At 39.3% G+C, this 19053-nt stretch overlaps 1 protein-coding gene across 3 annotated transcripts in view; it reads left to right on the plus strand.

Annotated features, from left to right (window-relative positions):
- The window catches only part of TENM1 (teneurin transmembrane protein 1), a 306894-nt gene that overhangs the window by 195049 nt on the left and 92792 nt on the right, over positions 1-19053 (plus strand). For 2 of the 3 annotated variants that reach the window (XM_027898080.1, XM_027898087.1), the window contains exons 12-14: positions 14368-14553; positions 15651-15674; positions 17990-18136. In XM_027898080.1, the coding sequence (XP_027753881.1) occupies positions 14368-14553; positions 15651-15674; positions 17990-18136 (357 nt within the window). The remainder of the gene's footprint in view (positions 1-14367; positions 14554-15650; positions 15675-17989; positions 18137-19053) is intronic. The other variant, XM_027898096.1, reaches the window with a different exon arrangement.

The following is a 19053-nucleotide window of genomic DNA, read 5'->3' on the forward strand; positions in this document are numbered from 1 at the left end:
ACAAGTTGTGGCTTTCACTGCTTCAAAATCATATCAATGTCAGAAATTTTTAGAGAAGCATCACATTCCAGTAGCTTTCAAGTGGGACATCACTGCTATAATTCCAGTTGCAAGAATCTCAGGGCTGCAGTCATTATTCAAGCAGTGTCACTGAATCTTTCATTCCTGCTGGCCTGGGCAGACATTGGGTGTGGATAAAGAACAGGAATTCCAGGCTTTGCTCTAAGTGAGACTGATTATATAACATGTTTTGTGAAAACCACCTGTAGTGGAAAAGGTCATCCTTGGAGCGTTTTGGAGTCTCAGCATCTTTACACCAGCTGAATCCAGTTATTTAGAATGTGAAAATCCACTGTTAGTCAGACCTTCAACATAGAGCTCAGCTGACCTGTGCAGGATGGGCGTGACTTACTGCATACATGACACAGTCAGTAGGATGGAGGACTGACAGCAGAGTATTTTAATGTCACCAGGACTTCAGAATAGTCAACTTTCTACTTTCTGTCTGTGCATCTTTGTTGCTTTATTTATAGGCTGTCATCCAAAATCCCTTGATGTTAATGAGTCATCTCCCTTTGAGGCGTATAAGGCAGTGCTTTTCAGAAAGATAAAATCAAACTCATGAGTACTGACTGTTCATGTCAGGTAGAAGGGAAGCTCTGGATAATTGAAGGTGCAGCATCAACAAACTGAACAAAAAAACTCATCTTCTGTTCTCAGATTGACAACTTTAACATGGAGGCTTGAGATTAAATATCAAGAGAAAATGGATGACAGAGTTGTTCAGGGGGGCAGAGCCTTAACTAGCATAAATTAGTGTAACTGCAGTAATACCACCAGTGCAATCCCAGTGTGTTTCAGGTGAGAATCCAGCCCTGAGTCACTAATTAATTGCAGCACTGAAATATTATAGACCAAGAAATCTGTGGCAGAGCTGATACCTCTGACATCCTGTCCTGCATTCGTTTCTCTAGACTCTATTCAGTCAAAGTAGGCCAGTTTCTGTCCCCTTCCTTCAGAACATTTGTCATAATTCCACTGAATCCATTTATATCACTGAAGCAACCTAATTATGATTGGGAAAAGAATACTGGCAGTTCTTAGTCACAAAAACATTCATCCTAAAATGATTATATGGAGATGGTATATATTTAGCATATCTATTTTTGGTTAAGCTCTCCTAGCAAGATTGGTGGTAATTTTACAAAGGGTAAAAATGGATCAGCAGCCTTTTCCTTCAGTATCTTGTAAAGCGTAAAACCTCTTAAAAGCTGAAGTGCTTTAAAAAATGCAAAATGTTGTAATTGTTGTAAATTGATATGTGCGGAGTGGAGTAATTTAAAAATCATTAGAAGTCTGCATTTTTTAAAGTAAAGTGCTTCAAAAAGAAATGAAGGCATAATACAGTATATTAATGTAGTTCAAGACATCTCAAATAGGTTTCAAAATTAAACATCAAAAACTGCAACTTGAAAAAATAATTAGGTGAAACCATTTCATCATAATCAGGAACTCTTCAGATATAGGAAGCTGCAGTGTATGGGTGTCAGTCATTCTCATTCACCAAGGACAAGGATATTCACTACAAAGAACTTGCAGCAGTGAAAATAGCCTTGAAATTTCCTCAGTATGTGATGCAATGTCGCGCATTTTCTATAGACTGCTCTGTTCCACATTGGTACTTCTACTCTGCTCCCTATTTTAGACAAATCTCAAGAACTTTTTAATTACACTAGAAACACCCATCACTGTTTGGTTCTTAAGAAATGATGTACTTACTTAATTTCATCTAACTGTCCCCTTTGTTTAATTTGTGAGGAGCTTTTCCTATTACTGCTCTGCTAATTAAAAGGATGATTGAAGTTTCCCTGCTGTACATTGTCTGACATTGTGGAAAGACTCTTCTTACTACTGTATATTTCATTGAAAAGAAAAAAAACTACGCGTGACTAGTTTGATTTGTGTCTCCTGCAGAGTTGCAAGAGTTTGCAAAAAGGTGTCTGGTGAGCAAGATTTCTATTAAAAACATAGTAGTTAAAGATTGGAACACTTAATGTGTGTTGCTGCAGAATTTAAAACATGAGAAATTTAAGGCAGTGAAGAAGCACTCCGATGAAAATTAATTATCCTGCATGTTTAAATCAGTCCAGAGGGAACCAGAAATACCTGATGTAGTAATGTATTGATTTAAGAAATAGGATAAGTCAAGGGTATGAGATATACAGTGAAGAAACATGGGATGTTTTTCAACTGATTGCTGCTTATTTTGCAGATATGCCAAAAATAATGGCTCTTTCCTTCCCTTTTTCTTCCTGAAAATTAAGATTCTTAATCTATTGCTGTCTGCACCTCATTCAGCAATTATTGGAAATATTCCTCATTTAAATGTAAATGCAATTTAGTTAAGTCAGCTTCTGTAAATCCTGGTCTAATCCACGACAAGGTACTACTTATTCCACAGGGTGGAATCCACAGACCCAATTTTGGATGCTTCTATCCCAGCAGCTCTTGGCTTATCTAGGAGCAAAACACCCAAACTTCTCTGGTGACAGCAATATGGTCTGGTTTATCCTGCTTTCTGGGTAGCTCACAGAGCCTTTCCTCTCTGCCTGCATGGCATCCTGTGGCTCCAGGGAGCAGAGAACTGTCCCTGTCACTGGGCTTTGTGTAAGGTCATGCAGATTGTGAAACCAGAGAGTTTAACAAAGTTGTTGTAATTATCTAGTAGCAAAACCTGGCAAATAAGTGGGATTTTAGTAGCAACTCAGGTGCCACAGTGGCTCAAACACCTCTAAATTAGGTAAGCTAAGCAAGGGGTTTTAAAGGTCTAAATTTGTAGTTGAGTGCCTGCATCCCCCTTTGCATCTCAACCTTATCACCTACACAGTAGTCAATCTACTAGACGGTGAATAAGAACTATACTAAAACAACTGACAGGATATACCATGGAAACGACTTCTGTGAACAGTGTGTCCAAGAAAATGTCACGATGATAATTCTGAATATGGAAAGCTTGTACTCCACAGGAACCCTCTTTATAAAAGAGGACTCTGAAGTAGAGAAGTTGTTGGAATGTTCTTCAGATGGTCTGAGTGCTGCATTGGAGGGGGAAAACCAGCCTAGATGGTCAATGGAACAGGAATGGCACACAAAATCTTCAACTTTTTGTTTTCTAAGCCAAAGCCAGAGATGAAACTCCAACAAATTATCCATACCACCAGCTTTTAAAGAAGGATTCTTGTTAGAGTGAGCTGGTTTCCTACAGCTGGAAAAGCACAAATGGGAATTACTAGAGCAAGAGTACAAAAGAGCACTAGAACAACTAGAGGTTTTGTCCTTCAGTAAATTTCAGAACATCTATTGTGCAAAATATGCTGCATCAGTCCCTAAAAAGCAGATATTTATAATATTTTCTTGTTGTCATGGTAAGAGTTGTACAAAAATAGCTATCATTTCAACATATTTATGCAGCAGAGTCTGTGAATTTTAACTTCCTCTGAAAATAGGAAATTGTTATTGATAAAAGTCAAACCCATGGGAATTTTCCCTACGTACTGCATTTTTAAGCTTTTTGGTTCTGTGGATTGTTGCAAGGGTAATAGATGTAGACATGTAAGGATTTCCTGGTCTCTGCCCTCTTTATTGCTGAAATGTTTTGGCTCGAGTAACACGTTTTAAATAAAATTACATTTATAGTCATTTCGGTGGTGATAGAGCAAAAATTCCTTGTCTATTATAGCTTCAGTGGACATTTGAGCATGTCACTCTTCAGTCCAGGAAACCTTGGCTATTTTATAAACAGATTATTAAAATAGTATCTATCAGCTTGTGATCCAAAATAATTTTCTGATGGAGTGCAGAAAGCTGATTGTTCACGTGGCATGTGATTGTTGAGCTCCTGCTCCAGTCCCCCATGTGCTTCCTACAAAAATGCCTTGAGGAAGGGTGGCCAGCCTGGCAACGCCTCTGCCAGATCTGTGGAGTCTGCTCCACACAAAAAAATGCAAGTCATGAGCTGCACCTTTGCTTTAGCAGCAGCAAGGCAGAGCAGCCGCTGCCAGATGCGTGCTGCTATTTCTGTGTGTGCTGCTGACACAGAGCAAGTTATGGTTTATTTACTGGGAGCTGCTTGGTCTCTCTCTGCTCTCATCTGCACAGGCTCAGCAATGGACACAGGGACATTTTTGCTGCTTGTCTGTTCACAGGCAGCACTGTGGAACTTGTGCTGATTGAGACTGCACTCCCTGTTTTTGTGCAAGAGCTTGTTATGCCTCACAGCTGAGTTTGTTTGAGGAACTGTTTATTTGTGCTGAAAAGGGAGGAAGGCAGGCCAGCTTCTTCATCTGCTTTTGCTTTTGCTTGTGGACCTGAGATTTTTCTTAGAAACTGATAATGATTTTTGATTTCTCACAGTAGTCTTTCCTGTAATACAAATTGCTTGTTTGGAACAGAGTCCCTAAGGCTGTTTCACAGAATGGCTTGGGTTTGAAGGGACCTTAAAGATCATCTAGTTCCAATTCATTCCCCTGCTGTGGATGGGAGACGTTCCACGAGACCAGGTTGCTCTGAGCCTTGGACATTTCCAGGGATGGGGCAGCCACAGCTTCTCTGGGCAACCTGTGCCAGGGCCTCACCACCCTCACGGGGAAGAATGTCTTCATAATATCTAGTCTAAACCTACTCTCTTTCGGTTTGAAGCCATTCCTCCTTATCCTATCACTACATGTCCTAGTCCAAAGTCCCTCTCCATCTTTCTTGTATGTTCCTTTAAGGTACTAGGTGGCCAGAATTTGGTCACCCTAAAGCCTTCTCTTCTTCAGGTTGAACAGATTTCCATCTCTCCATGTAGTCTGGCTCTTCAGTGGAAAAAAAGTTATAAAAATAGAAGTACATTCTTTTAAAAGCATCCAGTCGTAGTGTATGGATGTAGATTTTGCAGGTCAGTATCCCCTTTCCTTCTCAGTGCCAGCTCTGTCCAGTGTGGGCATCTCTGTCACTTGTGGGCTGTTATCGTTTTTACACAGGTGAATCTGAATAGATGTTTGTGTAATATGTTGAGAAGAAGTGCCAGTGCCCACCTTTTCAGCATTTTGTGCTCTTTGGAAATAGGATAAGTAAAATGTGTCACCATTATTGAAATCAGCAGGCGCATCTAACATTCAGAATACAGACCTGGGTGAGATAAGCACTTACCAGCTCAATTTTTGTGAGTGGACCCCTATCCAAAGGTCACCTTGTAATCCAGTGAATTAAAGATGGTGCTGACTTGTTGAAAACAGTGCTTAAATAAATCTTTACCTCTTTACTGAATATTACTAATCAAACCTAGTAATTAAATAATTGTGGAAAACTTTATGCTCTGAGCAGAGTCATAGTCACTGTTAACAATAGTTAGTTCTCTATGTTACAAAATATAAAGACATATCCTGATCCCCTCAGGCAATCTGGTGAACTTTTGCTGAAAATAGGTGTCTCAAAATCTTTGTTTCCTTTTGATGCTGTGTAAGTTCAGGCTGTACCTGTGACACAGCTTTATTAAGTGTACCTACTGAAACACCTCTTATCCTCTTTTCTTCTTCCCTGCAAAGCCATTTGGTTGTTCTCCATGTTTCTCATTGTCATCACAGGCCTCATACCTTCCCCAATTCCTTGTGGTCTGTCACTTACTCAACAGGCTTCCCATTTTTCCTGCAAAACTCTCTTTTCAGTCCAAGCAACTGTGGATTGCATTTTCCCCTCTGCGAGTGAGCACAAAGGCATTGCTTTCATCTCACTCATTACTGCTCACATCAGATTGTTCTGGACTGCTTTCATACCAGTCTCCTGATCAAATAAAATATCAGACAAGGCAGATGTTGCACAGCATTTCCTTTTGTGGTTCTCAGGGTGTTGCGTAGGATTTCAGAGCTTGTTAGTCAGAGTATAAATCTCCAGTCACGACTGAAATCTCACTGCTTTGCAACAACTACAGCAAACAGCGGAGACAAATTATAAAACAGGACTAAATTTGACAAGGAAACTCCATATTTACTTGGGCAATGGTATTTAAAAAATATCCTGGTCAGAATGCTGTATGGTTCTCCTCACCCTTATGTCAGTCTAATCTTCCTTGCTATTAGATTACACTTCTGCTCATTTATTTTAAACATTGCCACACTGGCTTTGTCCAACCTGCCAACCTGTATCATCTCTAAGAGACAGTTTCTGCAGCTGAAGTCTCTTGTGTGGCAAGCCCAGTATAATTGTATTCTGCTTTACACCAGTGCTATGGCTGGGTAAACAGGGATATTCCCAGTGGCAAAAATGAGGAATCCTTTTCAGTGTTATCAATTTTCAGAGCTTTGGCTGCCTGAAATGAAATATGTGTTAGTATGTTTACCATTACCAGTCTAACTTCTTCAGGCTGTATTGATTAAATTTTTGTACTGTAAAAATACCATTTTGAACCACAGTGAAATCAATATAGTGTGAGTTTTTCTATATATACAAATTGGATTTGGATCAGGGAGAAAATCTTCATCAGATGAGAAAGAAAGCTGGGTGAAAAAAGTATGATAAAAGATCTGAGAAGGGGAAAAAGTTTCTCTGTCATTTCCCCAACCTCTGTTGTATTTGCCCTTTAGACCTTTCTGTTTGTCCACTGATTACTTTTGTACACAAATAAATTTTCAAGCACATTGAGGCTTCCAGTTTGGACAAGGTACCTTTAAATAGATGCAGCATTATCAGACGCTGCCTTACAGGGTTTTTTTTTAAATGCAATTGCATTCATATATTTTGTGATACACAATAGTGCTAATGGCAACCTTCCTACTAGAAGGCAGAGAGTTATTTATGGAGTACCTAATGCATCAGGAATATGTTCAATGAGGTGATGGTAGGATTATTTCCAGAAAGCAATTAAAACCACGACTATATGGATGCTGAAATGTTCTGAGTTACAAACAGTGAGGATATGGCATTTTAGTTCCAGTGGTTTTATTTTATGTGTTGTGGCCTGTGGTAAGAAGATAAGAAAGGTAGTTAGATATCTGTGAAGCAAGAAATCAGAAAGGTTTTCTACATAGACCTTACAGTAGGAAGGTTTAAAATTAAATAATGCTTGGGGAATGGGGAAGTTTTGGGAAAGTTTTGCCTTAGATCATTGTGCAATGATTGTGTCTGAATTATCCCAAATAATAGCCAGGGCTGTGTGAAGTTTATATTTCCCCATTTATTTTCTGAAGATACTGATTATTCAGTAGTACTTTTCTGCAATTCTTGTCTCCCTGAGGAAGACCCAACTTAGCCTCTCTAACATCATTCAGAGTCAGAAATGAGGGCAAATACAATTTAGAATAGAACTTGTTTTCTCTTTAGCTATTTTTCCCAAATAATTCCTCTTTGGCTTAACATAGCTTTATATGCTACAGTCTTGTTTCGTGACAGTGTCAAAAAGGATAAATATCAATAACTGAATAAATTTAAGCATTCTAGTCTGATAACAGACTGTAATAGAAAAGTATTTGAGACACAAATGTTTCAGTTCGGGTGAGGTGAATCTTTGTGTTTTCGGTTGGGATGGGCCACCATGTCCCACTTTGGGCAAGAGCAGAATCTTTGAAAATTACTGTGGTGGTTATTTCAGAGGTTTATATGAGAATAAATTCAATGCAATAGTTTTGCAGAAAAAGTTACTTCAAATTTATTCACCCAACTGTAACGCGTTGTGGCATTGTGAGATGACCTCCAATATATTCCAGTGTCAGATGTTAGTGTGCAGTGCATGAAGAGAAGGATAAGGAGTATTGCAGCAAGGGAAATTTAGATTGAGAGAATATTTGTCTGTGGAGAAAGTCTGGTAGTGGTATGGATTGCCTAGTCCTGTCGGAGGTTCTCTGTTGCTGGGAGCTTGTAGGGGATGGCTGGTATGATTTAATTTCAAATAAGAATAGGTGATCCTGTGAAGTCCTTTGCAGCTCTATTCTCTATAAATTTACGTTAAAATAGGTCAGTCATTTGGTGATGATCTGTCATAATGATTTATTTTTGATTGTACTAAATTTCACATGAAGTTCTATGACATGTTCCCATCATGTGTTCCTTGGTGGTGTGAATAGGGAACAGGTGGGGAATGCCCCACTGCTGCCTCTGGAACCTGATTTCTGTTTGCAGAAGGGAACATGTTCACAAAACCTGGCAGCTGACAAAGATTTCAACATTAATGTTTTGAAGACATTTCCACATGCCTTTGATTTCCATCTCAGGCTCGAAGAGCAGGTGCCACTGAATACTGGCATAACCCGTGTAATACTTCTGTGTTGTCTCTAGGAAAACTGTCCCAAGCTCGAAGAAACTGTAAAGGTCACTCAGTTCCAAAGCCCCGCTTCCCCCCACCATGGGCAGGGACACCTTCCATGGGACCAGGATGCTCCAAGCCCCATCTAACCTGACCTTGAACACTTTCAGGGATGGTTTATTGGCATAGCTTAAGTGTTAAGCTAAGAATGTAAAAAATTGCACACCTCGCATACTGTGACACTGTTGGAGAAGCCAAGATTAGATGCAGTTATAGCATCCAGATTGCCACAGAAGTTCATGTAAGTTGGGAAAATAATATAAACTGTACCATAAAAATAACATCTCTTTTAGAACAGGTATGTAAAACTTGATATCTGCATTAAACCTCCACAGTGCACTCTTAGGTAACCTTCTCTAGGGGAACAAATTTCCATTAGGTTTTACAGAAAAAAAATTAGCTCAAGTGCTTTCGAAACTCTAAAACTTTAAATTTTTTCAATTTTTTTTTTGGGGTGTAAAAAATTATATTAATAAAGTCAGTTGCTGAAAATGAGAGCTAGAACAAAGTTGTCTCCAGGACACAGCAGGAAGGTAATTTTAAAAAGCTCAGGAACATTGTTGAAATTATTATGCAAGCTTATTAAATGCAATGTATATTTAAATTGAAAAAACTTTCTTTATTAGGTCTAGATAGGTGACTTTTTTGCTGCCTCTAGCAGTTAAGCTTATTGGGTGAAAGTCAGGGTAGATTAATTTCTAATCTTTATGGAAAACCACTTATTAAAAAATGGATAGCAAAATTATTAGTATGATACTCAAAGTTTAGACTGTCTGTAGAACAAGACTCACCACTAAAGAAAAGTATAATGAGTGTTTCATAGTATTTGGCCACTTTTGTTTACATATAGTTTTGTATTCGTAGCATAATTTTCTAAGAGTTATTTCTGAAACATGTTGAATTAACATTAAAATCTTTCCTTATCATTACAAATTATAAAATATTTAGCTTTAATTTCCCTTTTCATATCACATAAGTAGGAACTTATTATAAAACACATTTGAAAGAACTCATTGTTGATTTAGGTAATTAAAATGAAGAGTGTGGAGTGAATTTTTAATGCTTTTTAGATTAACTCAGGAATGATCAACTATTTGTCTCCTTCTCAAGATTATGTACAAATAATGCTTCACAGCTCACATTTGCCTTCTTCCAAGAAATTAGTGAGCATTCAGAATTAAGGACATGTCAGTAAAAATTCCAGACTGATTTGAATATATTTTAAGTCTTTTATACATTAATTGGTGTAAAACCAAGGACTCTGAATTTTACATTTGATGAAAACTGTATTTGATGAAAGTCTGGGAGAAGCTGGGGTCGGCTGAGGCCGCCTCCCGGCACTCTGCCAGCACGGGGCTTGCAGTGACTCTGCATGGCTGAGCTTGTTTCAGAAAGAAAATTAACTTTCCAGCCCTGCATTTAGAGAGCCTTGTTTTGATTTCAAAGTGTACAGGTACAAAAACTGATGCAGGGCCATGAGTTACTGAGTTAGGCTGACTCTATTGGTTTCATGGGAGCCATGAAAATTCTCAGCTGCTAAAGAGCTGGTCTCCGAGCCACAGATCAGACTGCAGCCCACCCCAGTCCACAAGGTCTGCCTAGAGCTCAGGCAGGCAAGCTGGGCAGGTGTATATCCCTCTAAGCCATGAGGGCTTAGAGCCTTAACACCAACACAATTGAGGAACTTAAAGAATTGGGAGTGTGGCACTGTACATTGTGAGAATGACTGATGATTAATGGAACAGAATAATTAAAGGCTTGTGATGTAATATCCTCAAGCTGACTAATCCAAAGTGTACCTGCCACCTGCCTCCCTTGTTATCTTGCATAAGTCACCTCCTCTTTGCTTGTGTCCTTTGCAGTCAGATGATGGCTCAGCTTGTGGCTCCTCAGCACAACAGTCCCATTCCAGGCTGTGATCTGCATCTCCTCCCTTGCCTTGCCTGTGTTGCTTCTTTGGTCCCTCATTGGGCTGATTTGGCTCAGCAAGCTGTCAGGTATTAACCCAGGAAAATAAACTGAATAATTATTTGACAGGTCCATGATCTGAACCAGCTCACCACTTTCAGATGCTCCAGGCAGGGATCGCAGAGCTGGGAGATGGATGGTGAGGAGGAATGGAGTAGTTGCTTCAGTCAGAGGAGACATCTTTGGCTGTCTCAGCTGCTGCACTGACCCACAACTCAAAACCCTTTCCCTTCTGTGCTGGCCCTGCTGCATTTCGGGTTGCTTCTATGTCCTGTAGGACCCGCTGGTTTGGAAGGAGGAAGATAATCCAGTGATCTGAACAGTTACATCTTGCCTGACTTGCTGTCCAACTTGACCACTGTCTCAATTTTTAGTGCATCAGCTTTACTTGAGGCTCTTTGCCCAGTCAAAATTACTGTATAATTTCCCATTGCAGTTGGTCCTTGACCACTCACTGAGTATCTCAGTTTGGCTGGTCTGCTGTAGAAACCCCATCTCTCAATACAAACGCAAATGCTAATGTGGCTCCCTGCTATGCTGATATTTCTGGGCTTGTTTATCTACAGGAGGAGCTAAGAAATAGTTTTGCATTTAAAAACAGGACAACTTGAACTAATAAGGCTTTTTTTGATCTTAGTTGTTTGAATTAGCTGTGGATTAAAGCTGCATGTTCTACCACAGCATTAATAGGATGATGTTAGGCTTGATTTCCCTTTCTTTGCGTGAGGAGTCTGTGGAGAATCTTGGATTTGTGTGGCAGAAGAATACATTATCATGGTAAACAGCATTTCTGAAGCCTTATATGAAATCACCAGAAAGAATGTAACTCTCAAGGTTGGCTGAGCTACAGGACATCGAGGGGAGCTGAGGAAAGTGTGTGATCCAGACTAAGAAACCAGGTCTCATATCACCTGGTACTCACAAAATTGGGTTTGAGTTGCATTAAAGAACACTTAGATTCAATCTTTTGTGGGAAAAATGCATTACTAGAAGGAAAGACAAGAGGTAGGTAAAGTCATTTTGGTATTCCTGTACTGGAACAGGTCCGAGTCACAGCTACTGTGACTTGCTGTCACAAATGAGGTGTGAAAACTGAATACCTTGGTGCAGAACAGCTAACCTAACATTTCCTGTCACACAAAGCCAGTTTGGGGTCCAGAACTTGTGTTGCTGTGTTGTCTTTCCAAGACAGCATGATTGGATTGAGGTAGGCACCATATTCCAATAGGCAGAAAAATAGAGTAAAATTTGATTGTCTGTGCATGATCTTATTTGGGAAAATAGAACCAAAAAGAAGGAGCCTCATGAGTGAAGAATGTATACAGGCTGACCTGGTATATTTTTTATGAGATAGAAAGTCTTGTATCTCCACTTCATTAAAAATTTGAAGCTTAAATAATGTTTAAACATTTTATTCCTTGTGTGAAACATGGGGAAAACATTGGAAAACTTTAAAACATTTTAACATCTCTTTAATTTTGTGGTGTTAAAAGGAGAACATGTCCAAGATGTATCTATGTCCCTGTGGTAGAGATGTGCCTACAATGCCTTCAGCTCCGTGCCGTTATTTCTTGTTTGTTTGCAAGATGAGTTTGTCGTGATTAGATTCTGTGGGGTAGACAGACGGGTGAGGCAGCCATCCATGCCGTGTGTGGGAATGTGTTCAAGGTTTTCCACAGCTGGTTCTTAGGTCTGTTTACAGATAGAGAAGTGGTAGGAGCTGCTAGAGCTGCTGACAGGGTCGCGGGCTCTGTGCCATTGCCACTTCTGTATAACAATTCCTACAATCGTCACTGAACTTTGGGGATCGATTGAACTAAACCAGCCCTACAATTGCAAAAATCCATATAATAGGCACTCAGTCCAGGAGGGTCAAAAAGCCCATCAGCTCCACTTAGCTCGACATACTGTAAACTACAGAATATTTCTTAATATCCTCTTAACAATCTTTGCTACTTAAAGTAAAATATCAAAAGCAATAATTATAATGAACTAGAGGGAGATCAAGAGAGATCAAAGGCATCCCTCTAGCAATCTAAATCCTTGAAGAAGCAGGTAATTTGTTAGATTTAATTCTCAGGAGTTAGCCCATACCCCAAGCTGTAAAGATAGGTTAAAATAATATCGATAGTCCTCTGCAAGTCTGGCCTGGAGATGATTATTTTGTGATATGGTGGGATCAGTTTACTTCTTGATCACAGGAGCAAGTATTTGGACAACTTCAGTATCAATGGAATAACAGAGCAATATCCCCTATGTTCCTCTGAGCGATCTCCCAGGTTTCCAATGAACAAAAAAGTAACAAAACAAAAAAGCCAAGACAAGTTATGCAGCAAGGGGAAAGAAATCCTTCCCAGTACCAGCAGACAGGCAGTCCAAGGCATGAAGTATTAGATTAATACAAGATCAGCAGGCAGCAATCAGGACTTTCTAAGGGATAAGGCCCCAGACTTAGCACAGTTTTGCATTTGAATATGACAGAGCAGTCTCCTTCCTTGTCTTACATATTCTTTTACAGGAATATCATAGGATCATATCATCAGATAATTATTTTTATCTCATATTCCAGTATAACACAAGTCCCTGTCTGAATAGTAAATTTAATTATTTTTATGTAGCTGATTTTGACTTCCTAAGGACAGTACTTCACATTTGCTTTTACTGAATTTTGTCTGAGGTTCTTTACCATGCCTTCTACTTCTGCTTCTGATTTTGGGTTTGACCATGCTCTTGCAGTTTGTCACTCACTGATCATTTTAATTGCACTCTGTGCCATCACCCTGGCTATTAATGAAAATAAGGGCTAAACTCTGACTCAGGACAGAGCCCAGCACACCTGTGATGTCACTGTTCCATTTCTGTGCTGCTTTTTTCTTTGTGTTAAAGTGATTGGATTGATAAGATTTCAATTTAAACTTTAAAAACTTTTCTTGGTATATAAGTGACAGCATTTGTCACTGCAAATGCTTTTAAGAATGTTTATATACAATAGTTCCAAGATCTAAACGATCATTGTTTAAGATCTGTCAAGGGAAAAATCTTGCCACAACTAAATATGTAACACTGACATTTGAAATCAGAGCAGACACGAATATTTGGCTTGCACTTGAAGTGCTATCAGCTGCTTTCCAAGAGGAAGAAGGAGGAGACATTTCTGTAGCAGGTTAATTGCAGGATAACGAGCAAATTCTGTCTCTTTACACTAATTATTCTAAATAAATTCAAACTACATGGAACCTTTCTATAATGAAGCCATTCTTTTCACAGAATGACTTTAGTCTAAGTGGAAGTAGAATTGCAATTGGCATATGGTGATGCATTGAAACAATTCAGGACTTCCATACTACTTCACAATCAGGGCTGTTCTACAGTACCCACGTAGAGAAAGTCTTTTGAGGGCAATGGTGGAGGTATTCCTGTCTTGAAACAGCTTTCCTGGTTTCTTGTCAGTTTGCTCACAGAAGTCAGGGAGGAAAAGAAAAGTTTGAATCCTTGAAAGGCATTTTAGAACTAGGGAGATGCAAGTCATGTAACGTCGTATATTGCTATCAGAGAGGGGTGCTTGCCTTGCCTCTTGCTCTCTGTTACCTTCCTGCTGGCTCTCTGTACTGTAGGGGAAGGCCACTTTGTCATCACTGCAAACATCTGAATATGTCAAAAACTGGTTTACTTGTGTGTATTTTATATGCCACTTTATCCTCTAATTCAGTTCCCTTGCAGTATTTCAGTTTATAAGAAGTTTCAGAATTTAATCTCAGCAGAAATCAGTCAAAAGATAAGGACTTTTTTGTGTCATTGTTCGTCTGTTTTAGACCTATTACTCTACTGTCTGCAAAGACATCATTTGCAGTCCCTACCCCAAACAAATAAATGATCTGGGAAGTAACTGCTAAAGAAGGAGGCAGCCAGATTGCACAAGGTCCGTAATTCTGGTTGATGAAATCCCATATTTGATCCGATTGACGAGTGATACCAGTACAGAAGGGTTTTAGCCTTGATGCAAAGTCTATTTGCACAATGAAACTGATGTTTCAGTGGTGTGTTTTTGCTCCCCTGTGCAGAGCTGTGTACCCTGGACTGTGGCAGTCACGGTGTGTGCTCCAGAGGGATATGCCAGTGTGAAGAGGGCTGGGTAGGACCAACCTGTGAAGAACGGACCTGCCACTCTCACTGTGCCGAGCACGGGCAGTGCAAGGACGGGAAGTGCGAGTGCAGCCCTGGATGGGAAGGGGACCACTGCACCATTGGTAAGGGGGTTTTGTACCCCAAGAAATAAAATACATAAAATCTCAGTTCTACACAGATCTGCCACAGCCATCGTTCTGTTTGGAGTCATGTTGGAAAAACAGAGTCCCAGAATCCAGCCAGAATCTAGGTGTAAAAAGGTGCCTCTGCACCCTGCTTGTCCCACAGAATAGCAGCTTGGCACAGCTTTCTGTATAGAGGAAATAACGGAGATTAATTAAGTTTTCTAAAACAAAACCAAAAAGGAAAGATATCTCAGTCCTTACATGTCTTTGAGTTGTGTTCATATATGAACTTTGAAGCCAGAAAGGAAAAGTGTTTAAAAAATAGGAGGTGTGAGGGAACAAAGCTATTATTTACCTAAAGTAATTCTTGCATTAAATCTCTTACCTTTCTGTCTGAGAATTTACATATTCTACTTACTACTAACGGTGTTTTTTCTAGAGCTGGCTTCTAACAATATTCCTAATAAGGTAAAGCTTTCAGATCTTTTTAGATGTTTTTAGTCTACTACATAAATGCAATAGTTATATTTTTAATGAAAAACAACAGGTTTTTGAAGTCTAATAGTGTTTCTCCCTGAAATGTCCCAAAGCAAGATTATTCATAAACGTTTTAATTGTTTATAATAAAGCAGTATCTCATTTTCAGAGATAAGCAGTATAAACTCTCATGTTTGTTTCTTGGAAAATCTAGAATGCTTATCTTGATTGTTTTAAGATAATTCCCTGGCTCTAGAATTTACTTAATCAGATTTCATAAATCAAGAATTAGTTTTGAGAAGGGGGAGCAGCCTAAAGACTGTTTAGAATAAGTCCACAGAAGGACTGATATACTTAAAAAGATAAATAGACCTACTCTTCACATTGTAGGCAGTGCCAGGTGTAGCCCCAGCCCCTCTGCATGCTTGTCATCAAATGGAGAACGATCACAAAATCAGTGTGTTTTGGTCACAGCAGCAGGAATAGATCTGCTTGCAGGAAGAGGGAGACATTTTATATCTGTCCAATAAGTGACAAGCCATAAGCAAATGGTGTCTGTATTTTCATTTGGGTACAGAAGTTCAATCCATCTCAGTTTCGTTCTTTTCTTTTTTAAGCTCACTACTTAGATGCTGTTCAAGGTAAGTTTTTTCATACCAGCATTGAGAAAAAAATAATGAAAATACACAAAATATTGGGAATGGGGCATTTTATGTTACCCTTTTGAGCTTCTGTACTTCTAAGTTCCCACAATAGGTAACACATTTGTTTATGGAGATATATATATATACACATATATACACACGCAGAGAGTAACAGAGATTAACACCAGAAAATGCAGTTTTTAACAAATAATGTACTCAACTCATTTGCAAAATTGTAGCAATGTAAGCATGTTTTATGTGACCATCTGATGTGCTGTGTTAGGCAAATTCATTTTTTGTTCTTGCTTACCATCCCAAAATAATGCCAAAGCTGAGGACTTGCTCAAAAAGCTTGTGTTGATACCGTCTCCCATGAGAACAAAAATTTTTTTTTTTTGGTCATCGATGCTTGAAATAAGTTTCTTTTGATAGAGAAGAACTCTTTTTTTAAAAGCTGCCTGTGCCAGATGTGATCTAGTTCTCTTCAAAACATTTGATACAAGAGTTAAATTTTATGTTGCTTTGTCTCTGGTGCTGTTCCTTTGATTCCCATGCCTTGCTGCAGGTCCTGCTTATTCATGTCAGCACAAGTCCCATCCCTGAGTCTGACAGCACTCCCTCAGCCTGAGCCAAGCTGTGCAGAGCCCCTTCCAAAAAAGCTGCTAGCTGAAATAAAAAACTAATAATTATTTCAGAGAGACCTGAGTGCTTATCTTGTGTTTCTTGTTTTATTTCTTCAGAATTAGGTAATAATAAAAGCAGGTAGGCATTCATTTGATTACAATTATACACTTAGAGGATAACCACACACAGCAGCAAAATGTAATCATGGTCAAGAAATTAATTAACTCAGCAGGACAGGGATTCAAAGTGGAAAAACATCCCCATTACTCAGAAGAGTTCTCACATCCTGCCCTTTCACCCAACTTCCCAAAAAAGGGAAATAATTGGCTTTTATAGTATATTTGGTGGTTGCCAACTTCCTGCTGTCTTAGAGTACCATCTTCCAGAATTCCAGTGTGAGAAAATGGTGCCATCCATCTCCAGCCCTTCTGAGAAAGAAAGTCAGACTCTCCGGTCCCCCTGTTTGCACATGTGATTGATAAACTGTGCTGAGAGTGAGAGAGGTTCTGTATCTCGTGTAAAGTGGCCAGGACATGTGCTGCATGTGGGGCTGTCACACCCTGACAGACCAAACTCGGATTGGCTCTTCCAAAGTCCTTTTGGAGCATCTTGGGGCAGTCAAACACATATGCAAACTGAGGCTTCTTCTTTCTTCCTCAAAACAAAATTTCTCTCCGATATCACCTGCATGTTGGTGTTCAGTATCGTGTGCAGAAGGGCTTTCAGTTCCTGTATGTCCATGCTGGCAAAAAGAAGCCCTCTCAGAAGTGATGCCACTTGCTCTGTCAAGCTTATTGCCAAGCTTTATCCATTGTCCTTTGGCTCTATGTGTGACATGGAGAGGATCTGACAAATGTCTGAGCTGGCACTACACTATGCAAGCAGATGGACATGAGCGTTCACATCCAAGAGACCGTTTCCTCTCTCACTCTTGCAGGCAAGAAATCTAGCTGTGAATGTCCAAATCACTATTGATTCAGAGCATGCAAGTATATAATCCAGAGGATGCTACAGCCCCTGTGTCAGCTTTGATCTAGAATCAGCACCACTAAAGGGCACGTGTTGGTCATTTTAGAATCAGCTATAATGGAAGAAAGTGGAATGGGACATTGGAAGGCAATGCTCCCTCAATTGCCTTCTGTGGAAAGAGTTGTAGAGTAGCATAAATCAAATTGGCTTTTTCTCAGTCAGATGAGTATTTATGAACAGAATAAAAAGGTCACGTCCACTCCCTGCAATGTGTAGGATTATGTCCACAAATGCCAGTTTGTCATTTAGGCAATGGTGTCCATGTGTATCTTTGATATAAATCTTTATTATGTATATGATTTCCTTTGTGAACTACAGCTTATTTTTCAATAAGCAGAGAAAGAGATGGACACTTTATAACTTTATGGCAAACTTTTTAACTTATAACTTTACTCACTTTTTTCCTGTGCACAAAATATTACACACTGTAAAAAATCTTCATTCCTCACTGAGAAATGACTTTTGGGCAAGCAAAGGGAAAGACCAGGCTGGGAATTTTTCCATCTTTGGCCAAAAATTTAAATGGCTTGCAAGGCAGGTGTGATCATTTGAAAGCAGCAAGTATAGTACTAGAAGTAGGAATGTTAATGAATAATTTCAACTGTAAAATAGAAGAAAATTCCTTCATGAAGGCTTCTTTTTTACATTTTCTTTTTCAGATGGTTGCCCAGGTCTCTGTTATGGAAATGGGAGATGCACTCTTGATCAGAATGGGTGGCACTGTGTTTGTCAAGTGGGCTGGAGTGGCTCAGGATGTAACATTGTCATGGAAATGGTGTGTGGAGATAACCTGGACAATGATGGAGGTATGATACATAATTCATTTGTCTCTGTTTATTTGTCATATCCTTGACTGCTGTTTGAATCTATGGTTTTGATGTATGCTTTCTTTTTTATCACAAAATGTCAATGTTTGTGTATTTGCTCAAGACAGTTGTTCCACTGACTTCATCTGAAGCAGCACAGATCCTTGTGCTAGATGCTACTCAAGCAGAAAGTATCTGTATGCCATATCTACCATCTCAGTGCTTGATTTTTTTCTTATAAAAAGCAAAAAAAACCAAAAGTGTAACAAGTAATCTCTACCGTCTCCTTTCCACTCTTCCTCATAACTCTGCCATCTCTTTCAGGAAATACAGCCTATAGATACCCAAAAGGAAAAACCTCTTTCTCATTCAGATAGTGAATTCAAGGCCATGTTGAAAAGGGTTTGAGAAACTGAGTCTAGTGGAAGGTGTCCCTGCCCATGACATGGAGTTGGAACAAGATGATCTTTAAGGTGCCTTCCAATCCAAACCATTCTGTGATTCTGTGATCTGCCCCCAAGGACAGTTAACATTTTTTCCTTAGATTGTACACTGAGATGCATTGAAGTATATATTACCTAATTGTGTCACACTTAAAGACCACACCTGTCCTGGGAGAGATCTCATACTCAACTGTAGGGCCAAATCTTGGTATAATGATTGTCTGGGTTTTTTCTAGGTCATTGATAAATTAAGCTTGATGTAGGTCCAAGAACTGAGGTCAGTGTGGGACCTCAATAGAAACATTCTGACTCAGTGATGATTCCTCATTTACAGATATATTTTGAGACCTTCTGATTTTGTATCCTGTGGCCTCTAAGACCCTGCTGTCCTTTGGCAAAAGTTTCCTTGTTTCTGAACCCCATTCAAAATTCCTCTCTTATCCTTCCTTTTCCACCTTATTTCCAAGAGGTCCA

This window comes from Empidonax traillii, unplaced genomic scaffold (genome assembly GCF_003031625.1).
Source record: "Empidonax traillii isolate 1590-97213 ecotype Southwest subspecies unplaced genomic scaffold, ASM303162v1 scaffold20:size5563877, whole genome shotgun sequence".
Lineage (NCBI taxonomy): Eukaryota > Metazoa > Chordata > Aves > Passeriformes > Tyrannidae > Empidonax > Empidonax traillii.